The sequence below is a fragment of the Tachyglossus aculeatus genome, chromosome 16, assembly GCF_015852505.1.
Source record: "Tachyglossus aculeatus isolate mTacAcu1 chromosome 16, mTacAcu1.pri, whole genome shotgun sequence".
Lineage (NCBI taxonomy): Eukaryota > Metazoa > Chordata > Mammalia > Monotremata > Tachyglossidae > Tachyglossus > Tachyglossus aculeatus.
The window spans coordinates 37164796-37189649 of NC_052081.1; the positions used below are offsets into that span (position 1 = coordinate 37164796).

Sequence of the window (24854 nt, forward strand, 5' to 3'; positions counted from 1 at the left end):
TGGCTTATAGTAATAATAATAATAATAATAATAATAATAATGTTAAGTGCTTACTATGGGCCCAGCACTGTTCTAAGCACTGGGGTCATACAAGTCAAGTTGGCTGGACACAGTTCATGTCCCAAATGAGGCTCACACTCAGAATCCCCATTTTACAGATGAGAGAACTGAGGCCCAGAGAAGTGTAAGGACTTGCCCAAGGTCACACAGCAGACATGTGGTGACTCCTAGGCCTGTGCTCTATCCACCAAGCCACACTATGTTCCTTGGTTCTGATAGTTCTGATAATATCAAGAAATATCTGATAGTTTCTTGGTTGCCTTTGTTTTGGTAAAGCGGGTGGCTCTTCGATCCCTCCAAAGCCCTTCAGCTGAGAGCTCACCTCCTCCAGGAGGCCTTCCCACACTGAGCCCCTTCTTTCATTCATTCAATCGTATTTATTGAGCGCTTCCTGTGTGCAGAACACTGTACTAAGCGCTTGGGAAGTACAAGTTGGCAACATATAGAGGCGGTCAATCAATCAATCGTATTTATTGAGCACTTACTGTGTGCAGAGCACTGTACTAAGTGCTTGGGAAGTACAAGTTGGCAACATATAGAGACAGTCAATCAATCAATCAATCGTATTTATTGAGCGCTTACTGTGTGCAGAGCACTGTACTAAGTGCTTGGGAAGTACAAGTTGGCAACATATAGAGACGGTCAATCAATCAATCAATCCTATTGAGCGCTTACTGTGTGCAGAACACTGTACTAAGTGCTTGGGAGGTACAAGTTGGCAACGTATAGAGACGGTCCCTACCCAACAGTGGGCTCACAGTCTTCTCCCCCTCCTCCCTCCTCCCGATCCCCTCCCGCCTTACCTCCTTCCCCTCCCCACAGCACCTGTATATATGTATATATGTTTGTATGCATTACTCTATTTATTTTATTTGTACATATTTATTCCATTGATTTTATTTAGTTAATATGTTTTGTTCTCTGTCTCCCCCTTCTAGACTGTGAGCCCACTGTTGGGTAGGGACCGTCTCTATATGTTGCCAGCTTGGACTTCCCAAGCACTTAGTACAGTGCTCTGCACATAGTAAGCACTCAATAAATACGATTGAATGAATGAATGAATATATGTACGTATTTATTACTCTATTTTATTTGTACATATTTATTCTATTTTGTTAATATGTTTTGTTTTGTTGCCTGTCTCCCCCTTCTAGACTGTGAGCCCGCTGTTGGGTAGGGACCATCTCTATGTGTTGCCGACTTGTACTTCCCAAGCGCTTAGTCCAGTGCTCTGCACACAGGAAGCACTCAATAGATACGATTGATTGAATGAATGAATATATGTACATATTTATTACTCTATTTTATTTGTACATATTTATTCTATTTTGTTAATATGTTTTGTTTTGTTGCCTGTCTCCCCCTTCTAGACTGTGAGCCCGCTGTTGGGTAGGGACCGTCTCTAAGATGTTGCCAACCTGGACTTCCCGAGCGCTTAGTCCAGTGCTCCGCACACAGGAAGCGCTCAGTAAATCCGCCTGAAAGGATGACCGAATGACCTTGCCGGAACCCGAGTGCCTTTTTTCTCAGTTTGGAAGATCAGGAAAGGCAAAACGCATCCGTGGGGGGAATCCGCGGCTCCTGGCCTGACTGATGCCGTGTAACTTTCTTCTCCTCCCACAGGTGGGCAGTATGTTCATAGCAGACGCCGATGAGAAAATCTCAGTACAGTAAGTGCGCTGACATTCTTCTCCCCGAGACAAATTGAACTTCAGTGTCAGCTTTGCCAGCTGGGTTGTGAAGTTCTGAAATGTCACTCCTTTGCTAATCCGTAGTGGATCCAGATTTATCAGGGTGCCGCTGTAAAGGGTTTCGGGTTTCAAATAAAAATCAATCGATCAATCGGTCGTATTGATTGAGCGCTTACTGTGTGCAGAGCACTGTACTAAGCGCTTGGGAAGTCCAAGTTGGCAACATATAGAGGCAGTCCCTACCCAACGGTGGGCTCACAGTCTAGAAGGGGGAGACAGAGAACAAAACCAAGCTTATTAACAAAATAAAATAAATAGAATAGATATGTACAAGTAAAATAGAGTAATAAATATGTACAAACATATATACATATATACAGGTGCTGTGGGGAAGGGAAGGAGGTAAGACGGTGGGGATGGAGAGGGGAGAGGAAGGAGGGGGCTCAGTCTCGGTTGGCTTCCTAGAGGAGGTGAGCTCTCAGTAGGGCCTTGAAGGGAGGAAGAGAACTAGCTTAGTGGATGTGGGGAGGGAGGGCATTCCAGGCCAGGGGGATGACGTGGGCCGGGGGTCGACGGCGGGACAGGCGAGAACGAGGCACGGTGAGGAGATTAGCGGTGGCAGAGGAGCGGAGGGTGCAGGCTGGGCTGGAGAAGGAGAGAAGGGAAGTGAGGGAGGAGGGGGCGAGGTGACAGAAACAGAAACAGACCCAGGCTTGAGCGCTTACTGTGTGCAGAGCACTGTACTAAGCGCTTAAAATCATGGAGCTGCCAGGGACCGAACCCGGGGCCTCATACATGCGAAGCATGCGCTCAATCAATCAATCAGTCAATCGTATTTATTGAGCGCTTACCGTGTGCAGAGCACTGTACTAAGCGCTTGGGAAGTACAAGTTGGCAACATACAGAGACGGTCCCTACCCAACAGTGGGCTCACAGTCTAGCGCTCTACCACTGAGCTACATCCTGGATCGGTGGCCGAAAGGACACCGAAAGCCGGAGCCTTTGTTTAGGTTTGTCCTGGAAATCAAAGAGTCCTCCTTCACTTTGTAGAAAAAAAGTGCGTAAAGGATCAGAGCAAAGGAGTTAATTGAAATTGAGCCCCCTCCTTCCTCTCCCCCTCCCCATAGCACTTGTATATATGTATATATGTTTGTACGTATTTATTACTCTATTTATTTTATTTGTACATATTTATTCTATTTATTTTATTTTGTTAATATGTTTTGTTTTGTTGTCTGTCTTCCCCTTCTAGACTGTGAGCCCACTGTTGGGTAGGGACCATCTCTATATGTTGCCAACTTGTATTTCCCAAGCACTTAGTCCGGTGCTCTGCACACAGTAAGCGCTCAATAAATACAATTGAATGAATGAATGAAAATGGGGTGGGTTAGCGTGAAGAAGGTGGTGAATGAAACGCTAAAAAGCTCCTGAAGAAATGGAGTTGCATGTTATCAATCAATTTGTGTTTATTGAACACTTACTATGTGCAGACCACTGTACTAAGTGCTTGGGAGAGTGTGTTACAACAGAATTATCAGTCACGTTCCCTGCCGATAGCGAACTTACAGTCAGAGGGGGACACCGACATTATTATGAATAAGTACATAATTTATAGCATATAATGTAAAGATATGTGCATAAATGCTGTGGGTTGGGGAGAATATCAAATGTCCAAAGGTCAAAGATAGAAGTTCATAGGCGACCCGCCGCTAATCTCCTCACCGTACCTCGTTCTCGCCTGTCCCGCCATCGACCCCCGGCCCACGTCATCCCCCGGGCCTGGAATGCCCTCCCTCTGCCCATCCGCCAAGCTAGCTCTCTTCCTCCCTCCAAGGCCCTGCTGAGAGCTCACCTCCTCCAGGAGGCCTTCCCAGACTGAGCCCCTTCCTTCCTCTCCCCCTCTTCCCCCTCTCCATTCCCCCCCATCTTACCTCCTTCCCTTCCCCACAGCACCTGTATATATGTATATATGTTTGTACATATTTATTACTCTATTTATTCTACTTGTACATATCTATTCTATTTATTTTATTTTGTTAGTATGTTTGGTTTTGTTCTCTGTCTCCCCCTTTTAGACTGTGAGCCCACTGTTGGGTAGGGACTGTCTCTATATGTTGCCAATTTGTACTTCCCAAGCGCTTAGTACAGTGCTCTGCACATAGTAAGCGCTCAATAAATACGATTGATGATTGATGATGATGATGATGACCCAGAGGGAGAGTGAGCTGGGGAAAAGAGGGCTTAATCCGGGAAGGCCTCTTGGAGGAGATGTGACCTTAGTACTGATTTGAAGGTGGAGAGAGTGGTGGTCTGGCATATAGGGAAGGAGAGGGAGTTTCTGGCTGGGGGAGGATGTAGGAAAGGGACCGGCGACGAGAAAGATGTGATCGGGGCATAATGAGTAAGCTGGCACTACGTTGTTGGAATGGAGGCCTTTAAACACTACGTGGCTCTAAATGGGGTGGCCGTCGGAACCTCCGAGAGCTGGGGGAATTGGCAAGGGGGTAAAAAAGGATGGTAGTAGGGTTTGGGGAAAATTCAGCCCCTCTTGGTCAACTTTAACCCTGGTCTGCTTCCCCTCTCCCTCTGCCTTACCAGGACTAATGAGGCCATCCTTCTGGCTCTTTATGAAGCTGTTCACTTAAACAGGAACTTCATCACAGTGTTAGCCCAGGTTGGTACAGAGGACATTCCACTTTTTTTTCTTTTTAAAATCCATGCAGGTTTTCTTCCCAACAGGGCTTGCTTTTGGTTTTCTAGGAACAGCCTGTTTAAATCCTGTTCCGCAGTCAGCCGGTAGGAATATAGTTATTTGGAGTTGCATCAATTGCTTTTGGTTCCGGCTCTCCCCAAATGTCTCCGAGTCCATCTGTTACTGAAAACGGGACTGGTAGAATGAGATATTAATGATTTTGACCAGTTTACTGATCTAGGTAACCCAGTTGAGTTGGGATTACTTCCTTCTGCTTTTGGAAATCCCGTGGAATTATCCTTCCTTCATCTGTATTTCAGTGTCATTTTTCAACTCTCTGATCTCCCGCTGTACTTCTCTAAATCGCTGTAGAATTGCAACAGGAGGTCAAACAGGTTAAGCCACTTTATCTAAGAGCTCACCAATTTCAAGAAGAGAAAATGAAGGAAATCCCATCTAGCATAAGGTTACAATAGAAGGGCACAGACCTTTTGGCACAGGAAATGTTAAACACAGGTGTTTGACGAAGTTGCAAGGAGAGAAGAGGGCTGGATTGGGTAAGAATGTTCTTTGGCAAGGCTTAGAGAGTGAACTGAAATAGACTGAAAACTCAAATGCTGACAGTGAAAGCCTCCTTAAAACATTGATAATGTGATTTTATGTGGATGCAGGTCCACTTGAAATATGCATGTAATAGGGTTTTTAAAAGGAAAGCATGCTTATGTGTTTCTTTTTTTTAAAATAAGCCCATCAAGTTTCCTCTGAGAACCCTTATTTCCAGAACTCACAACGAATTGCAATGGAAAATGTGTTTCCGAAGGTCATGAGTCGAGATAGCACAGTCAAAACCAGGGGTTCCTAAGTAGGACATCATTTTGGGTGGTAGATAGTTTTCTGTTGATTAAATGGGGGTTTCCATTCACCCGATCCCCAAGTTTTGTCTCTGATCCCAAAGGCTGGAGAAATGAACCTTGGTCTTGGGCCATTTAGGCAAGTTGGGAAGTGGTTGTGGATGACACCAGCCTCACTCTTGCCTTATTTGTTGATTCAAGGGTGGAATGGGGCAAAGGAACCACTTTATCCATTCCCCTCTAAAAGTCCCCTTGATCTTTTCTCTCCCACCACTCACCTTCAACAGAAGCAGGGCAGCAGAGCAGAATTAGGGACCCTCATGCTCTCTCAAAAGTCCCCCCGGGCTCCCCTGAGCATATTACAGCCAGCTTCCTGAGTTGGGTGAGTCCTGTAGCTATTTGAAAAAAGTGACGTGGGATGGGCAGGCAGGTTTTGGCCTCTTGTAGGATCTTTTTTTGCATTTTCATCATTTTGCTTATATTGGTGTGTTTTGTGCTGAGAGGCCGGGGTAAAGAACATCTCTTGGGAAATGTTAGTGCTGGGAAGGAAATGTGCACCCACGGCTCGTAATTAGTGTTTATCGAACTCAGCCCAGTGTGGAACTTGTAAAGAGAAGCAATCCTCCCTTGAAGGGTTTATTGGCTAAATAAGAGGAGCATGAACCCCAGAGGAGGGTGGGGAGGGGGGAATTCTCGGGGGGAGAAGGGTTTTGTGTGTAGTCAGCGTCCTGTGTCTTCCTCCAGAGCCATCCCGAAATGGGCTTGGTGACAACCCCGAGCAGCCCGGTTCCCACCACACCCGTCACGCCTCTTGGGACCACGCCTCCTTCTTCTGATGGTGAGTCTTGGGTCCTGTGGGATTGGTATGCCTCAGGATGCTGAGTTTGGCTAAAGTACCGAACGTTTGCCTTCTGGAGGGAGAGACTCCCAAGCTCAAATGAAAGGCAGCCTCTGAGCCTTCAGAGGGAGAATTTAGGTGAACGGTGTGGGAGAATAAAGCACAATTTGGAGTGATCCCACTTCCAAATTGGACCATTCTCCAGGAAAGACCCAAAAGGAAGCGATAGGAAAATCAGGCCATGAGAAGACTTTTTCCAGCCGAAGAGCTAAGTGGATAAGTAGCTTTGAAGCCTGCTCTAGGTTGGTGAGTCTGTCACTCTCACAGTGGAAAGGGAGTTAAATGAAACAAATTCATTTCTTCGAGGCTTACTTTGCCCTTTGACTGTTCTGGGGGGCTGTGACTCTAAGTTGTACTACTGTCTGGGTGGTTGACTAAATGATAGAAATAATAGTAATTGTGATATTTAGGCACTTACTATGTGCCAAGCAGTGTGCAGCTGGGGTACATACAATCAGATCAGGCATAGTCCCCATCCCAAGTGGGGCTCACAGTCTAAGTAGGAGGGAGAACGGGGATTTCATCCGCATGATATCGATGGAGCTGAGTCACAGAAAAGTTAAGTGACTTGCTCAAGGTCACACAGCAGGTACATGGTGGAGCTGGGATTGGAACCCAGGCCCCCTGACTCCCAGGACTATGCTCTTTCCATTAGGCCACACTGCTTCTCTATGTGGAGGGATGATGTGGAGGGATGATGTGGAGGGAAGATATGGTGGCAGGGAAACAAAGGATTTGCTTGTGGCTCTACAGCCTTTTCTTCCTTTTCCTTGGGCAAGTCACTTAACTTCTCTGCCTCAGTTCCCTCATCTGCAAAATGGGGATTTGATATCTGTTCTCCCTCCTTCTTAGACTGTGAGCCTCATATGGGACCTGAGGATCTTGTATATAACCAACACCTAGTACAGTGCTCAGCACATAGTAGGTGCTTAACAAGTACCACAATTCTTATTCTCCATAAAAAAAAAAATTCAAGTTTTGCCCAAAACAGTGAACAGTTCCTTTGCCCAAGGAACCCAAGTGTCATTTTAAACAGAATGCGTTTAACCGAGTACCTAGGGTATTTATATTTGTAAAAATCAGTCTCACTAATCTGAGATTCCTCCTTAAACATTGCCCTTGTTTTAGGGAGAAAAGTGGAAGAAGTCTAAAACCAACTTTAACTCTTTTCAAACCTCAGGCAGTCTGGTTTGTACTGGCTCCACCGACCTATGTTGGAAGAGAATTCCTCTCCCACTCCTCTCCGCTTGTTATTTATATAACGCGTGTCCCAGTTCACAGATCGAGTAAGCGGAAGTTTGGTTTTGGGAGAAGAGGAGATATGTGCTGTTTTTCAAAGTCTCCAGGAGCAAAACAGAATGGCTTGAAATGGAAAGAACCGAGTTCCCAATATCTTAGCGAGAAAAAGCAAGGAGGGAGGATTACCCACTTGTCTCTGCTATTCAGGTCACCAAATATCCCAGCAGAAGGCTGTTCTTTCTCCTTAAAGAAGAAGTCTGCCTGGTTACCATGGATATCAAAAGCCTTTGTAAAATATATAGACTACATATCCATGACTGTATCTGAATTCTGTGTGAGACCAAGGTTTTAGGGGCTTCAGAGAACTCCTTTTCAAACCGTTCACTGCGAACGTTCTCACCCGATCGTTCCCTCCCACACACTTGATTATGCAACTGGCAGGGAGCATGTTTACCTACAATGAGGATTTTTTTTTTAATGCGAAGAGCAAATCATCCCACTTAAAACTGGCATGGCGAGTGCTGTCTCCGCAGAGGCTGCTGGGGAGATTTTGGAGCCAAAGACCGGCCAGTAGTTTGGGGAGATTTGAGTTTTTAAGATTTTTTTTCATGTATCTACCCTCCGTTGCTTCCTTCCTTCCCTCTTCTGGCTGTCTTTCTTACCCTATAGGGGTCGTAAACACTGTAGAACTATTTAAATTTTTTTTTAAAAATGCATTAATTACCATGGTGCTGGGGCTGCAGTTCTATATTTAAAGATATGTCAGTGGATGCCATGTGTTCAAAGAATACATCATTTAGCTCTAACATTGATTCCCAGATCAGACCTGACATCTGACAACTCCACCTTGGAACAGGAAGGAATTTTTACATAAACTTAAAACACCTACAACTATATTTTTGCGTCTATTTACAAAGTAGTTTTCAAATCTGTGCACAAGAAAGAAAGAAAATTTCACTCTCCAGTTGGGTGCCTTTTTGTGTTGGATGTCTTGTGCGCTCTCTGCTTAAGAACGGGTTCACAGTCTAAAATAAGCTCTCAGGCCATTAACCCATAGCATGAATTAAGGCCTCTTAGTATTTCAACATAAAAATATATTTGGCTTTTATTAGTTCTTGGGGGCTGAACTGTGGGAAAACAGCCAAAGGTTGGGCGTGTTAATTTTTTCTCGTAAGGATTTTTGCTGGGCTTGCTGGGTATTATGGATCTATAATATGCAAATGTTTTCCATTGTTAATAAACGTTCTCTGCATACATCAGAACAGCTCTAGGGGGACCCATTAAGGCTATGAATACATATTATGAGTAATATCCCTAACTCCACCAAGTCTGCATGGGTGCAGGATTGTAGCAGACATGAGAGAGCCTTAGGCTCCCATGGTATGCTGGGACCTCTCAGGAGCCCTTCCAGAAATAAACTATGTGGGGAAAGATAATTAAGTCAGGTGTCCTGGGTTTCACTGAGAGCCACAGGAACATGGAAATTTGTCAGGCAGGTTGCCCTCTCTTACGGCTCAGTTCTGCAGAGGTGTCTTGTACAGGGACCTGCAGTTCTGGCTGGACCATGACTTGGGAGGGTAGGACCTGGCTCTGAGTTATTTTGGTGTACAGTGGCCACTGGGATAAACCCGATTACCCGTGTTTCCCCGGGCTGACCTGACAGCCCCTTCCACGTACTCTTTAAACTGAAGTGGATTTATTGTTTCACCACTGTCAACTTAGTGGTGCCCCTTTATTCCTTTTTTTTGTTTGTTTTTTTGGTGACATTTTTTAATCACTTTGTGCCAGGCACTGAACTGAGCACTGGGATAGATACAAGCAAATCAGGGGGACACAGTCCCTGTCCCATATGGGGCTCACAGGCTTATTCTCCATTTTACAGATGAGGTAACAGGTGCAGAGAAGTGAAATGACTTGTCCAAGGTCACACAGCAGACAAGGGGTAGAGCTGGGATTAGAACCCAGGTCCTTCCGATTCCCAGGCCTGTGCTCTATCCACTAGTCCATGCTGTTTCTCACAATTGCCATCATTGTTATTATTATTATTATCAGCGGTCTCCCAGGACTTTGCAGGCCTAACTGGGGTGTCCGAGGACTCTAGGCTCCTTGGGGAGCCATAGGCCAGATGGAGAGAGGTGGTCTGGTAAGGGCCCTGTATTTGCTCTGTTCCAGTTATAAGCTCCGTGGAACTCCCGCTGGATGCAGACGTGCAGACCAGTAACCTGCTGATAACCTTCCTAAAGTACAGTTCGATCGTCATGCAGGACACAAAAGGTAAGGTGGATGCTGAGGCTGGAGCCATGTGGGGCAAGCAGAGGCGGGCCGGGCAGTTGCGTCTAAAAGGCAGCGCTAATCAATCTGAGCCTCTGTCCATCAAAGCTTTCAGGGGAAAGCGATGGTCCCAAATCCTTGGGAAATGAAGCGATTTCTCATGGCCAGATGGCCGTTAGGTGGCTTTGAGGAGACCTGGAGCTGGAAAGAGACTGGGGGAAAATTAGTTTGGGATGACAATCTGTTTGTATGTAGCCGGGAGGTGTGCGTAACTAGTTGTGAACTCTGTGTGGGAGGGGTAGAGAGAGCAAGCTCCATTGCACCTCCTCCTTACTTGTCCCCCCTCATCCCACGCCTCCCCCCGGGAACTTAGTTATCACCAGTCAGAAATCTGTCACTTGCAGAGAGTCAGAGACCTCTGGGTTAGGAGGTGGGCAGTGTGAGATGAAAATCAAAGGAAGCCTCTTTTCCTAAAGCTTCTCTGGTGGGCATGGGGATTGGGAAGGATTTAGCTTTTCTGACTGAATTATGTGGATTTACTCTCTCATCTCCCTACATCCTTCAACATGGACTCTTGGGAGTAGGGGGTGGGAAGAAGAGAGAGAGAGAGAGAGAGAGAGACCCACCGTACCCCAGATTTTCAGATTCTTGGAAAATAGGTTTTTTTCTTTATAAGAGAATGCAGTGGGTTTAAGAGCACACTTCAAAAAAGGATATTGCAGGAATGAACTCTTTACTCCTCTGCCACGAATGATTGCCTTCATTTCATAACTGATAATTTTCCATAATCTCAAGTTTTGCACAGGATTTGACACACACTAAGTGCCTAACAAATACAGTAAGAACATTGACAATAATAGCAACACCTGAATGAAGCCATGGCTCCTCAAGATCTTTAGTCTTCCCTCGTTGGCTTCTGGTATCATCACCATACTTTTCCAATGGAGAAACAGCTGGCCAGTCAGGCTGCTTTAGCATCACTCAGAATCAGTAGCCAAGGTTGTTTTACCACTAGAGTACTCTGGCATCTTTGGAGGCCCCCAGTATTTCATCCAGGATCCCAAAGGCCAGGAGTGGCTTCAAGGAGGAGGGTCCTGGAGGAGGAGGTTAGAGTTGTGAGCGACAAGGACCGGAAGGGCTCATCTGTGATGTAGGGAGCAGACTCGACTCTGAGGGTGGGAATAGAAAAGGATGGGCTCCAGAGAGTTTGAGCTGTTAAAGAATCCCTGGCTGTGGGTTGAGAAGACAGGGCAAACTGAGGGATAATTATTGCTTCCAAATGAAGTCAGGGGCAGCAGACATAGGGAACCTTTTTGCTAGTAGTCTGTGCTGGCAAAAATTCATTCAGAGTCTCTCCCTCTTTCACTCCCTCATGACCAAACAATCTCCCATGCAACTCCTGAGAGCACTCCCCTGGAAGGGGCAGGGCGAGTAGGGCGTCACAGAAATATTGACAGTATTATGGAATCAGAGCCCAGAACGAGCTCCCGAGAGTCAACGAGGTGGCCGAACCTCAGGAGAAACCTCGGGAAGCAGCAAATGTGATCCAGCCCGGGAGAAGATAATGAGTCTCTTGTGTATCAGTTTCCCGAGGCCACTGCTTCCCCTTTTGGAAACTGGTTGCAACTTCTTCTTCCTAAAAATATTGCAGGAGCCCCGGAAAGGAGACAAAATTATCGATGTAACCCTGAAAATGAACTCTGAGTTTGTCTTAGTAGAGCTATTAGAAACTCAGGCTCTTGGATCATACTTTTAACTAGCTTTAGCAGTTCTATAAGCTTCTTGACCCCAATCACAACAAGATCCATGAAACGAGAGTCAGAGCCTGGTATCAATTTTAGCCTGGGCCGGTTGAATTGAGTGGATGGCCCTTAGCTGGTAGGACCATGTGCTTCTCTGAGGTCTAGAGTGTCCAGTACAGTGCTTTGCACACAGTAAGCTCTCAATTAACTCCATTCCATTAATTGATTGAGGTCAGCTGCAACATGGAAAAGGATTTGAAGATGGAGTGCCATGGGAGGAGTGAGTGGTCTGAGGAGAAACTGGCTTCCTGGATCTGCAAGCATATGCTCTTTTTCCTGCTTGAGAGCCTGGCCAGGTGCATGGCTTTGCTAGAAGGCAGCCATGGCTCATTGAGAAAGGTTAGAGTTAGTGGGGATTTTGTAACCACCTTTGAAGCATGATTTATGCCTTCATTCTGACCTATCATTTAAATTTAGAAGGAAACATTTACTTGGAAAATGGTTTTTGTCCAACTGGGGAAAAATGCATACCAACTGCCGGTGCCTACACCCAACTTTGTGGTCAAGGGAAGGGATGCTGAAATGCATCTTGAACCTTGCTTCCCACAGACTTGTGGCTCTAGGGTGTGCTGTCCTTCAACTGGCTTTGGGTTGGGTTGTGAAGAATTAGTGAGAGTATCTCTCTTAGAACTTTGTCCTGCCTGGGCCACCTCAATTTCTCAATTGAAGGAGAGGGGGAGAGAAAGTTGCGGGGAGGAGAAAGAGCGAGAGAGCGCAAGGGCTTCAGGTTGGAAAGCTCACCCAGAGAGCAGAGCAGTACAGTCCTGGTATTCTGTTGCTTTGGGGAGCCAGAAGAGGCTGTCTGTCTTGAGTAGAGTTTGGTTATTCCCCGTCCTGATCCCCGTACATTTTTCTCTGGACGAGGTGATCTTTGGCATTTCTTCTAACAAGCTATAATAGAGCAGCTCCATCTGGTCTGGCAACTTCATCTCCACCCCTCCCTCCCCAGACCAAGCAGGAAGAGAGAAGATTTGCCTGGAGGGAAAAGAGCAGGCTCAGAAACTCCAGGTGGGATTCCCAGGGAATACAGAGAAGTAGCATGGTCTAGAGGTAGCATAATTTAGTGGGCGGAGGAGTTTATTTGTCTGTCTGATTTGGTGTGGGTCAGTCCTTCAGTCTCTCTGCTGAAGTTTCTGTAGGTGGAAACAGTGCTTGCAGCTTAAACTGGAAATTTCTTATGGCGTCCACCAAGCACTGTAAATCTCTGAAAGCTAAGTGCTGTTAAGTACCAGTGTGCCCAGAGGTGATTGTGTTTACTCAGGAACTTTGGGGCTGCATAGGTTTTAAAAGTAACTCTCTAGATGGGGTCAGAGCTTTTGCTGCAAATCTCAGAAAGGGATTTTTAAAAAAATGATATTTATTAAGCACTTACTATGTGCCAGGCACTGTACTAAGCATATAGGTAGATACAAGCCAATCAGATAGGACGGTCTGGGTCCCACATGGGGCTCACAGTCTTAATCCCCTTTTTCCAAATGAGGTAACTGAGGCCCCAGAGAAATTAAGTGCCTTGCCCAAGGTCACACAGCAGACAAGTGGTGGAACTGGTATTAGAATCCAGGTCCTTTTGAGTCCCAAGCCCATGTTTTAGCCGTTAGACCAAGCTGCTTCTCCCTAGATTGCAGTGAATGAAATTCTGGAGATCTCTAGGCCTAAAATGGTGAGTAAGAAATACGCAGAAGTAGACTTAGTGGGCAGGGGTCTTCTCTCTCCGACTTTGGGGGAGAAACCTTGAATAGGGCTCCCGGTTTAAGATGAGTGAAGAAATGACTTTGACCCCTAAAATCCCCACAAGTGTTCTCCTCTGTGGATGGTTGGGGGCACTAACCAGCAGCTTCGGGCACCTCACTGAAGCGGGGGTTTGTTGTTTGCTTTGGCAGATGAGCACCGACTGCACAGTGGCAAGCTTTGCCTGATCATTCTCACATGCATCGCAGAGGTAGGTCTGGTCTGGGTGTGGCTCATCTCTCTCCAAGCTGTACTTTGGACTCAATCGCCAGTTTTGTCTCTTCGGCTCCATCTCTCTTTCTCCACTGCTCCACCTCCCTCTTCGCTCTTCCCTCTCTCACTTTGGTCATGCCTTTATGAATCCCGAGATTGGAAGAGGGAGTTCCACTGTTTCCCATCACCAGCCCCCTGCCCACATCCTCCCTTGGGCCTGGGACTCCCTTCCACTTCTTACCCGACAGTCCTCTACTCTCCCCACCTTTGAAACCCTCCTAAAATCACATCTCCTCTAAGAGGCCTCCCTGACTAAGCCTTCATTTCCCTCATCTTCCCTCCCCTCTCTGACGACTGTGCACTTGGCCATATGCCCCTTAAGCTCTTTGATACTCACCCCAGCCCCACAGCACTTATGTACATATCCTTATACTCTTCTATTTCCCCTCCCCCTAATCTATTTTAATGTCTGTCTCTCCCTTAGACTCTGCCCTCCTTGTGGGCAGGGATCGCATCTACCAACTCTGTGTCCTCCCAAGTGCATAGTACAGTGCTCTGCACACAGTAAGCACTCTATAAATACCCCAGAATTTTCTGGCCCAGGGCTGCTGCCTGGCAGTTCGCACCCCTAGGATTGGAACCCCAGTTGCCAAATGGGGAATCACTAACACACTGGGTTAATTTCAAAGTCCCCTGTGGAATTGGAATTTCAGGCCAAAGGAGGGGAGATATGTGTCTGTCTAATGAGTAGGACCCACAGCTGCCTGTGAGATTAGCTAGAACTCCATTCGAAGTCTTGGGTCATCCCCATTAATGAAGACCTTTATCAAGAAGGGCAACTTCAGCTTGCCCCCAATAACCCAACCCCATCATTTTTCCTTCCCAGCACCGAGAAGGCTGGCGATGAGCCCTCAGGGCTGGGAATGCACCCAGGAGAAGTAGCATTGCCTAGTGGATAGAAGAACATGGGCCTGGGTGACAGAAGAACATGGATTCTAATCCCAGCTTTTCCACTTGTCTGCTGTGTGACCTTGGGCAAATCACTTCATTTCTCTGTGCCTCAGTTGCCTCATCTGTAAAATGGGGATTAAGACTGTGAGCCCCATGTGGGACAGGGACTGTGTCCGACCCAATTTGCTGGTATCGCCCCACCTTCCCCAGTGCTTAGTACAATGCCTGGTGTATAGTATGTGCTAAACAAATACCATTATTATTATTATAAAGTTGCTGCTTGATGACTGTGCCAAATCCTGCTCCCGTGACTTGGTTTTCTTTGGCAGTAGAATCTGGAAGGCGATAAAACACAGTTCTGCCCTGCCCCTTCCACCTGGCTTCCAGAAGCCTTTAAAGGTTTGCTGAAGATATCTAGGAAGTCACAGTATTGATATTGCTCAATGATTTTGTTCCCCTTCCCTTGAAGAAAGAAGATTAGATCAAGATTAGTGAGTTTTTCAGACCCATCAATAATTGATTGATTGGTCATGAGTTTGCAAATTCTTGATGTCTTTGAGTCTCCTCTCCTTTGGTGGAGAGAAGCTCTCCCTTGCCTGGGATTGGTAGAGACCGGGGTTTCTCATCTTTGAAAAACAACCAAAAATTAATTTTTTTGATTAAGTGTTCGTTAGGTCTAAACACTGAAGTAGATGCAGGATTATCTAACTGGACACAATTCCTGCCCGATATGGAGCTCACAGTCCATTGTAGCCCCATTTTATAGATGATGAAGCTGAGGCTCAGAGAGTTTTAGTGACTTGCTCAAGGTCACCCAGCGGGCCAGTGACAGAGCTGGGATTAGAACTGAGATATCCTGACTCCTAATTTGATGCTCTTTCCCCTAGGCCACTCTTAGCTGTAAATTGCCAGACTTACATGAGGCAGAATAAGGGTTTTTTTCTCCCTCCAGGTGTGCATTAGCAGCAATTCGCTCCCTTGCCCAGCTAGGTTGTGTCAACTTCAGCTGCACTCCAAGCAATGAAGGTGATTGATGGATTGATTGAAAGTGGGAGAAAAGAGCCAAAGATGTTTGCTTCTTTCCATCAATCGGTTGGTCAATCAATGGTATTTACTGAGCGCTTACTCTATGCAGAGCATGGTACTAAGTGCAAGGGAGAGTGCAATATAACAGAGTTGGTAGACATGTACCTTGCCTACAAGGAGCTTACAGTCTAGAGACATTAAAATAAAATCTGGATTTGCCCATCAGTGCTGTGGGGCTGAAAATGGGGTGAATAAAGGGTACAAATTGAAGTTTGACAGTGACACAGAAAGGATAGGGAGTAAGAGAAATGGGCACTTAGTCTGGGAAGGCCTCTTGGAGGAGATGTGATTTAAATAAGGCTTTGAAGGTGGGGAGGGGTGTGGTCTGGTGGTTTTTTTTTTTCTTTCTTTCTTCATCCTCTTCCTAGCTGGGAAAGAGAGGGAATGTCATGGAGAGTGTATGTGCTGTGAAACTGGCCAAACCAATGCAATCTTCTGGATCCCACAATTATAGTAGCAGACTACTGTAGGTTTTCCTTTTGAGGGTGAAACTCAACCTCTTAGCCACTTAAGACAAGGAGAATCACTACTGAACATATAGGAGTCTAGTGAAGCAGCAGCAATCAGCACTGAGGAGTTTCTTAACATTGCTGGACCTGAGAGGCTACAAAGAAAATTCAGCTTTATGTTACCATTGGCAGCTGGCCTCAGTTGCTGAAAACTTTAATGTTTTAATGGATTCTTTCATGAGCTCTTTGGGTGAATGTGGGGAATAGAAGCAGAGAAGCTGCAGAGAAATAGAAACTGCAGAGAAGCAGCGTGGCTTAGTGGAAAGAGCATGGGCTTGGGAGTCAAGAGGTCATGGGTCCTAATCCCAGCTCCGCCGCTTGTCAGCTGTGTGACTTTGGGCAAGTCACTTAACTTCTCTGGGCCTCAGTTACCTCATCTGTAAAATGAGGATTAAGACTTTGAGCCCCATGTGGGGCAACCTGATAGCCTAGTATCCATCCCAGCACTGAGAACAGTGCTCAGCACACAGTAAGCATAGTTACCTCATCTGTAAAATGGGGATTAAGACTTTGAGCCCCATGTGGGGCAACCTGATAGCCTTGTATCCATCCCAGGGCTTAGAACAGTGCTCAGCACACACACAGTAAGCACTTAACAAATACCATTATTATTATTGTTATTAATAGAACAACTTGATTTTCAAGCCTGGCCCGTGTCCAGGGGAAATAGGAGGGATTAAGAGTCTGGGATTGTAATTTTTTTATGGTTTATGTTAAGCGCTTACTGTGTGCCATGCATTCATTTATTGTCGTATTTATTGAGCGCTTACTGTGTGCAGAGCACTTGGGAAGTACAAGTTGGCAACATATAGAGACAGTTCCTACCCAACAACGAGCTCACAGTCTGGAAGGGGGAGATAGACAACAAAACATGAGGACAGGTGTGAAGTCATCAGAACAAATAGAATTAAAGCTAAATGCACATCATTAACAAAATTAATAGAATAGTAAATATGTACAAGTAAAATAGAGTAATAGATCTGTACAAACATATATACAGGTGCTGTGGGGAGTGGAAGGAGGTAGGGCGGGGGGGAGGAGGAGGAGGAGAGGAACAAGGGGGCTCAACATAGGGTACACAGTCTTTGTCCCCATTTTCCAGATGAGTTAATTGAGGTACAGAGAAGTTAAATGACTTTCCCAAGGTGACACAGCAGACAAGAGGCAGAGCCGATTTTAGAACCCATGTCCTTCTGACTCCCAGGCCTGTGGTATATCCACTAAGCCAAGCCGCTTCATCCCCAAAGAGGTCGCTCAGGGCTCTCCAGTGATGTTGTCAACTCTCACACCGCAACCAGAAACCTCAGAGAAACACAGTCCCTGCTGCTTTTGGCCATAGGAGTCGTATATTGAGACATCAGACAGATCTCAGAGTGGCCTGGCAGATAGTGTTGGCTACCAGAGCTATCTTGGTCAACAGCAAGTTTGGCATACTTGCTCTGATATTATTTCAAAACCTGTCTTTAAAATGCCCCTCAACATTTTGGGGTTATTTTTCATAATTGGTGAACACCCTGTGGGCAGACAATGTGTCTATTACAATGCACTCTCCCGAGTGCTTAGTGCTGTGCACATGGTAAATGCTCAATAAATTCCATAGACTGATTGGTGACTCAGCATGCCATCTCTTCAGGAAGAATTGTTACATATGGGAACTATCTGTTCGGAAAGGAGTATTATGTGTGGGACCTACAAGGAGCCAGGAGGAAGCCCGAGAGAAATGACTTCCTCTGCGAACTCTAGAACCCCTTTAGGATTTTTGTGGTGATTGGAGTGGAGGGTGAATCAATCAATCAATCAATCGTATTTATTGAGCGCTTACTATGTGCAGAGCACTGTACTAAGCGCTTGGGAAGCACAAATTGGCAACATATAGAGACAGTCCCTACCCAACAGTGGGCTCACAGTCTAAAAGGGGAGGGAAGGAGGTAGGCCTTGAAGGTATCTGAGCAGACAAATCTGCATCCCGGTAGTACAGTTGTGGCTGAACCAGCTCCCACAGTCCCTGGTTGATTCTCCTTTTCCTGTCACAGGCAGGGCCTTGGGTTCCAGAACAGTGTGGTGGAAGAGAGAAAACTAGGATATTTATTCCTCCTATATCGCACCAAGAAACAGAATTTCTCTGCCTGTTAAGGTCACAGGGGAGGAAACCCAAGCTAAGCCCCCAAGCAGAAGGGTGACCTGAATCTGAAGGAAATAAGCTGAGCTGTGCCATTTATTTCCTCTGTTGGTCTTAGAAAGCTCTTAAGACCTGAGGATCTTAGGTAAGGCTTGGGGTTGGTGAGACTGCTTATCTTGTATGTGCTTCTTACATCTCTTTCTCTTTTTTAAAAAACTAGGATCAATATGCTAATGCGTTTTTGCATGACGACAACATGAATTTTCGAGTCAACCTACACAGAATGGTGGGTATGGCCACTGGCGCATATTTCTCGCTTTACAGAAAATTTGAGATAGTGAAGAAAGAGTGGTGATAGTTGGGAGTGAGAGGGTATGGTTTGGTAGTTTTCTCTTCACCTGGAAGTGACGATTTAGGAGGGGCTTTGGTAGTGAGGTAGGTGACCCATGAGCTGGGCCTGCTGGTCTGATGAGCCAGTGAAATCCTACCTTCAGTGGGGAAAGAGAGAAAAGGACTCTAATAATGATTATGGTATTTGGTAAATCCCTTAAAAGATAATCAAGTCAGACACAATCCCAGACTCGTATGGGGCTCACAGTCTAAGTAGGAAGGAGTAGGCTTTAATTCCCATTTTATAGGTGAGGAAAATGAGGCTCAGAGAGGTTGAGACTTGCCCAAGGTCACACAGCAGGCAGGTGGCAGAGCTGGGATTAGAATGCAGGTCCGCTGACTCCCGAGCCCATACTCTTTCCACTAGATCATGCTGCCTCCCTGATGGTTGTGGTTGGTGAAAGGGGCCTCTTCATTTGTTCTTTTCAATTTCTAGCCCTGGGCTTCCCCATCAGCGCTCTCTTTGGAGGCTGGTTCTTCCTGAAGCAGTGCGTGTGATAAGAGGACATGAGGGCAATCAAGATTTTTCACACTTAAAGCCAAAAGCGGCATTTTCATCGCACCTGGGCTAACCATATTTATAGAGGCAAAGATTCACGATCCTTCCTCTTCAAATTACTGTCTGCCCAGTTATTGATTAAATTAAGTTTACTGATTGTTCTTATTGGAGAAATTGAGAGATGGGCATTTGGAGATCTAGTGAATTTCCCAGTAGCCAGGCAGGAGAGTGGAGAGAATCCGTGTGAGATTTGGGTTGAAAGTTTTGCCACAGTACCCCAAAATGCCCCACTCCTCCAGTGATGAGTGTCCATTAAAGGGATGGCATAAGTAGGACCCTCTGACTGCTTATTTCCCTTGATGGGTGCTTCAGATTAATAGTGGGTCTCATTCTTAATACCCCCCCCACACCAGTAACCAGCAGTGAGCCCTTTCCTATTGTCACTATGCTTTGAGCTACCTTTCAGTCTCCGATTCCCCGGGGGAAAGAAAACACCATGAACAAAAGGGGGAAGCCCTGCAGGAATAGTTTTATTTGTACATCACAAGGGTGCCCTGGGCATTACTGAAGGCCTCCGCTGATTTTTTTTTTTTCCTTTTTATCTCTGTGCATTCAAAGCCTATGAGACATAGAAAGAAAGCAGCTGACAAGAACCTCCCATGCCGTCCTCTGGTGTGTGCAGTGTTGGGTGAGTGAGTATCCCCACAATCGGTATTCCCAAGCACTTAGTACAGTACTCTGCTCATAGGAAGTGCTCAATAAATACCATTGATTGATTGGTAACAATTATGACTGCACACTGTTGAGATGTCTGCAGAAGAAGAAAAGTTCCTGCTGCAGTTTGTTGAGGTGATTTCCCCCTCCACCCCCTCAAAGGGGAATTACTACTTGTTCACTTTAACAGTGGACTTCTTTTCCCGCTTCCCTATTTTGTCCAATCCCTCATATATCACTGGTATTCTCACTAAATTCTGTTGCTGTTCGTAAGAGCCAGTCTTTTCCCATTGAGATGAATGGCCGTATTTTAGCTGGATGCATAGTTTGGGGATGGACAATGATTTTTCTGAGAGTACTTCCCTGAAGCTAATGGAAAAACCTTCCCTCCCATTTTTGTTGTGAAATAGAAATGCTAGTTTGTCAGTAGATGTGAATTCCTAGGCAAGCCCTAGGCATTATAAACTGCCAACAAGCAGAGAGAAAGCCGGAAAGCTGACGGGTGGAGATGGATACTGGGGAACTTTTCTGCCTGGAGTAGAATAACACTCCCAAATTTTCTATCTCTCTTTGGATGTGAAGCTGAGATGCCTAAATCAACCCATGTTCAGAAACAATAATTAAGATTAAGCTTCTATTGATCAGGTGTCCCCTGACCATTTCAATCCATTGTCAAACTTAATGTGATACTGAGACAGAGAGGGATTGACAGAGATTCAGAGCTGAGGCTCTGCCTGGATGGATAAGATCCATTACCTGCTCCTTGCCTGAGAGCTGTTCTCAGAGTTAATGATTTCTTGTTGGCATTTACATTAACACGGTGATATGAAATAAATATAAAACAAAGCACTGAATGCCTGAATTACTTTGTAATCTCATCAGAGGGGGTGGTAATCTCATTAGGAGAAAGGTCCCATATATTGCCTTATGCTGGGTTATAGAAAGCCAATGCGTCAGTCAACAAATATTTATTGAATATCCACAGGGTGCACAACCCACCCTAATGGCTTGAGGTACCTTCTGATACAATTTCTGATCTCAAGGACTCATCAGCGTGATAAGGAAGAGGTCTTTTCTGTAACTTAAATTGTCATCAGATTTTTTTAGGGTGTGTAGAAGGTGTCCTTTTTGTTAAGATCAAAGGCTAGTTTTCACGGATTCCATGGATTTGATATTTTTTTCTTTTCTCCCTCTCCTTTCAGATCTGATGGTGGAGTTTATCGTGTCGCACATGATGAAGGAGTTTCCCATGGACCTTTATGTGTAAGTGGCAATAGCCTGTTTGCTCTCTGGATCGATTTAGAATTAAGTGAAGTTCCAGCCACCAAATCTTCTAAATATTCTTTCCGCCAAGAAAAACAATCACATTTGTGGGGGAGGGGAGAATGCCAGAAGAGCTTTCTTCAGAATGTATTTGTGTGTCTTTCTAAAGTAGACGGCCTTTGTTTTCTGCAAATACCCCTTGTAAATTTTCTGGGCTCTCTGACATAAGGGGACGATAGAATCCTTTGAAACAGTAAATACAAGCACTTATCCTATCCCACCTTAATAATAATAATGGCATTTATTAAGTGCTTACTGTGTGCAAAGCAATGTTCTAAGCACTGGGGAGGTTACAAGGTGATCAGGTTGTCCTATGGGGGGGCTCACAGTCTTAATCCCCATTTTACAGATGAGGTAACTGAGGCACAGAGAAGTTAAGTGGGAAAGAGCACGGGCTTTGGAGTCAGAGGTCATGGGTTCAAATCCTGACTCAGCCACTTGTCAGCTTTGTGACTTTGGACAAGTCACTTAACTTCTATGTGCCTCAGTTCCCTCATCTGTAAAATGGGGATGAAGACTGTGAGCCCCACGTGGGACAACCTCATCACCTTGTATCCCCCGAGCGCTTAGAACAGTGCTTTGCACATAGTAAGCGCTTAATAAATGCCATTATTATTATTATTATTATTATTATTAAGTGACTTGCCCAAAGTCACACAACTGGCAATTGGCGGAGCCGGGATTTGAACCCATGACCTCTGGCTCCAAAACCCAGCCTCTTTCCACTGAGCCACGTACCTTGATTATTGTATCAGCCTCCTTGCTGACCTCCCTGCTTCCTGTCTCTCCCAGCTCCAGCACATACTCCACTCTGCTGCCCGGATCATTTTCCTTCAAAAATGTTCTGGCCATGTTTCCCCACTCACTCCTCAAGAAACTCCAGTGGTTGCCCATCCACCTCCATATCAAACAAAAACTCCTCACCATTGGCTTTAAAGCACTCAATCACCTCGCCCCTCCTATCTCACCTCACTATTCTCGTACTGCAACCCAGCCTGCACATTTCATTCCTCTAATGCTAACCTTCTCACTGTACCTTGATCTCATCTACCTCGATGCCAACCTCTCACCCACATTGTACCTCTGGCCTGGAGTGCCTTCCTTCCTAATATCAGGCATTCATTCATCCTCCCTTCCCATCCCTACAGCATATATGTATGTATCTGTAGTTTATTTATGTATATTAATGTCCATTCCTTTAGACTATGGGCTTGTTGTGGACGGGAATGTGTCTTTTTGTTGTTGTATTGTACTCTCCAAAGGGCTTAGTACAGTGCTTTGCACCTAGTAAGCGCTCAGTACGATTGAATTGAAAGTAAACCTGAGATTCATTCATTCAAGCAAGTATTTATTGAGCACTTACTGTGTGCAGAGCACTGTACTAAGCGCTAGGGAGATTACAATACAAAATGTGATGGATCTCCGACCTGAAGCCATAGAGCTCCCAAATCAAAGAGCCCTTTAGTTCTGGCAATCGAGCAATTAAATGCAGAAAGGAAAGACCCTTCAGGGGAGGAGGAGCATCATGAGGGTTAGTGGCAATGTAAGGTGATTTCCTTGGGATCAGCAGTCTCTAGAATGTCAGTCCGGGGTGAAGCCCCTTAGATTTCCAGAATTGGGCTTCACAGAGTGAACATTTCAGAAGGCATAACTCCCTAGTGTGGAGGCACCATCCCCGAAGTCTGTGTGTTGTATTTTCAGAGCTTGTCTCTGTATGGTTTATTTAGCTCAAGCCATACAGTGTTGCTTCCCCCACCAGCATTTCCAGGCTCTCCCTAATTGAATGTCCTGAGATTAGAGAAGATGGAGAAGATAATGAGGCATCAAGTGGTGGTAGTAGTAAGGGTTTTTAGCACTTTGTGCAGAGCACTGTACTAAGCATGGAAAAGAATAACACAAGTGAAGGCAACATGGCCTAGTGGAAAGAGCACAGGCCTGGGCATCAGAGGAGCTGGGTTGTAATCCTGTCTCTGCCATTTGCCAGCTGTGTGACCATAGGCAAATCACTTCTCTGGGCCTCAGTTTTCTCAACTGTAAAATGGGGATTCAATAACTGTTTCTCTTCTACTTAAGCTGCGAACCCCTTGCGGAATCGGGACTGTATCCGACCTGATTAACTTGTATGTACCCCAGTGCTTAGAACAATGCTTGACACATGGTAGGCGCTTAACAAATACCATAAAAAAAATGAGGCTGATATGGTCCCTGGCCCAGGAGTGGCTCACAATCCAAGAATTTAAACGGGGAAAGAGGGCTGCCAACTGACACATAGGGAGAGATGAGACAGTAAAACCCACGAAAGACAAGGACAAGCTCAAAAAGCAGCAGGGCACTGTGGCTAGAGGTACACGCGTTCAGCATCCATAGCCGGAAGCTGCATCCACAGTGACTGTTAGAGGAGCCGCCACAACCCTCTCCAGGCATCAGCCTATTCCGGCCCGTCAGGTTGCGGACAGAGGACTCACCGGCTGGAGTCTTTTTTCTCATTGTGACTGTTCATCTTGCTCCCAGGCCCTGGCCTTTTCCCATCTAATTCTTGCCAGTGGATTTTCAAGTCCTTCTAGAGCTAGGACCAAGTGCCTAGGATACCTTTGGGGGGAGCATGGCTACTCAGCTAAAATGACCTCAGCCTTACTGGTTACTACTGCTGCCACCTCTCCTGCCTTCATGTGTTTTCCAGTAGGCAGACAGGGGGATGAGAAATTGAAACAAAATGAAGCCCTACTGTCTTAGATAAGGTTATAATCTGCCTAGTGAGAAATGCAGAGGACAGATTGAATGGAACAGCAAGATCATGCCAAAGCTAGAATATGGATCAAAAAGGAAATGGTCCCAGCTTTGGGGAAATGGAGACTGGAGGTAAAATGATGGCAGGAAAGAGGGGTGAAGGAAAGGAGAGAATCCTCCAGGCCATGTATTGAAAAACCCAACCTAATGAGAATCCAAGGCTTGGTTCTTTCATTCACTCAATTCAATTCAAGTCATCCACATTTATTGAGTGCTTAGTGTGTGCAGAACACTGTACTAAGCACTTGGGAGAGTATAATATAACAATAAGCAAACACATTCCATGCCCACAATAGCTTACAGTCTAGAGGGGGAGACAGACATTAATATAAATAAATAAATTACAGATATATATACACAAGTGCTGCGGTGCTGGAAGAGAGGATGAATATAAGGAGCAAATCAGGGTGGCGCAGAAGGGAGTGGGAAAAGAGGAAAGGAGGGTGTAGTCAGGGAAAGCCTCTTGGAGGAGGCTCGTCATCTCTCCCCCACCCCTGCTTAAATTATAAACTCTTTGAGGGCAGATATCTTGTCTACTTCATCCATTGTATTCTCCCTAGTGCTCAGTACAGTGGCCTGCACACAGAAAGTGCTCGTAAATGCCATTGATTGATTGTTATATTGTTATATTTTACTCTCTCATGTGCTTAGTACAGTGCTGTGCAGGCAGTAAGCACTCAATAAATATGACTGGTTATGAGCAGTGAACACTGAACAAACAGTGAATAGCCATTGGGTTAGGAAGAAGCCAATTTTCGATGCTGAACCCCTCACAACTGGCATTGCACCTATACCAGAGCACATTCCCAAGCTTTTGGACCGCAGTCAGAAGAAAGGAGGGGGCAGGAGAAAAGCTTTGATCGCACTAGAAGATAAGGCTTTTCCCAGTCCTGGGTTGTGTAGCAAAGGTGTATAGGTGTGGGGGACCAGGGCTACCGTTGGTGGAAAATACAAAAGGGTGACCGTTTCTGGGCGGTGCTGGAGCAACCGAGGCTAGTTGCAAAATACACAGTTGTTTGAAAAGACAAACA

At 45.6% G+C, this 24854-nt stretch overlaps 1 protein-coding gene across 2 annotated transcripts in view; it reads left to right on the forward strand.

The window, feature by feature from the left end:
- ARMH3 (armadillo like helical domain containing 3) overlaps positions 1 to 24854 on the forward strand; it is a 165167-nt gene that overhangs the window by 42573 nt on the left and 97740 nt on the right. For both annotated transcript variants that reach the window (XM_038758263.1, XM_038758264.1), the window contains exons 12-19: positions 1684 to 1730; positions 4350 to 4425; positions 6039 to 6132; positions 9604 to 9705; positions 13385 to 13443; positions 18331 to 18396; positions 19618 to 19687; positions 20916 to 20976. In XM_038758263.1, the coding sequence (XP_038614191.1) occupies positions 1684 to 1730; positions 4350 to 4425; positions 6039 to 6132; positions 9604 to 9705; positions 13385 to 13443; positions 18331 to 18396; positions 19618 to 19687; positions 20916 to 20976 (575 nt within the window). The remainder of the gene's footprint in view (positions 1 to 1683; positions 1731 to 4349; positions 4426 to 6038; positions 6133 to 9603; positions 9706 to 13384; positions 13444 to 18330; positions 18397 to 19617; positions 19688 to 20915; positions 20977 to 24854) is intronic.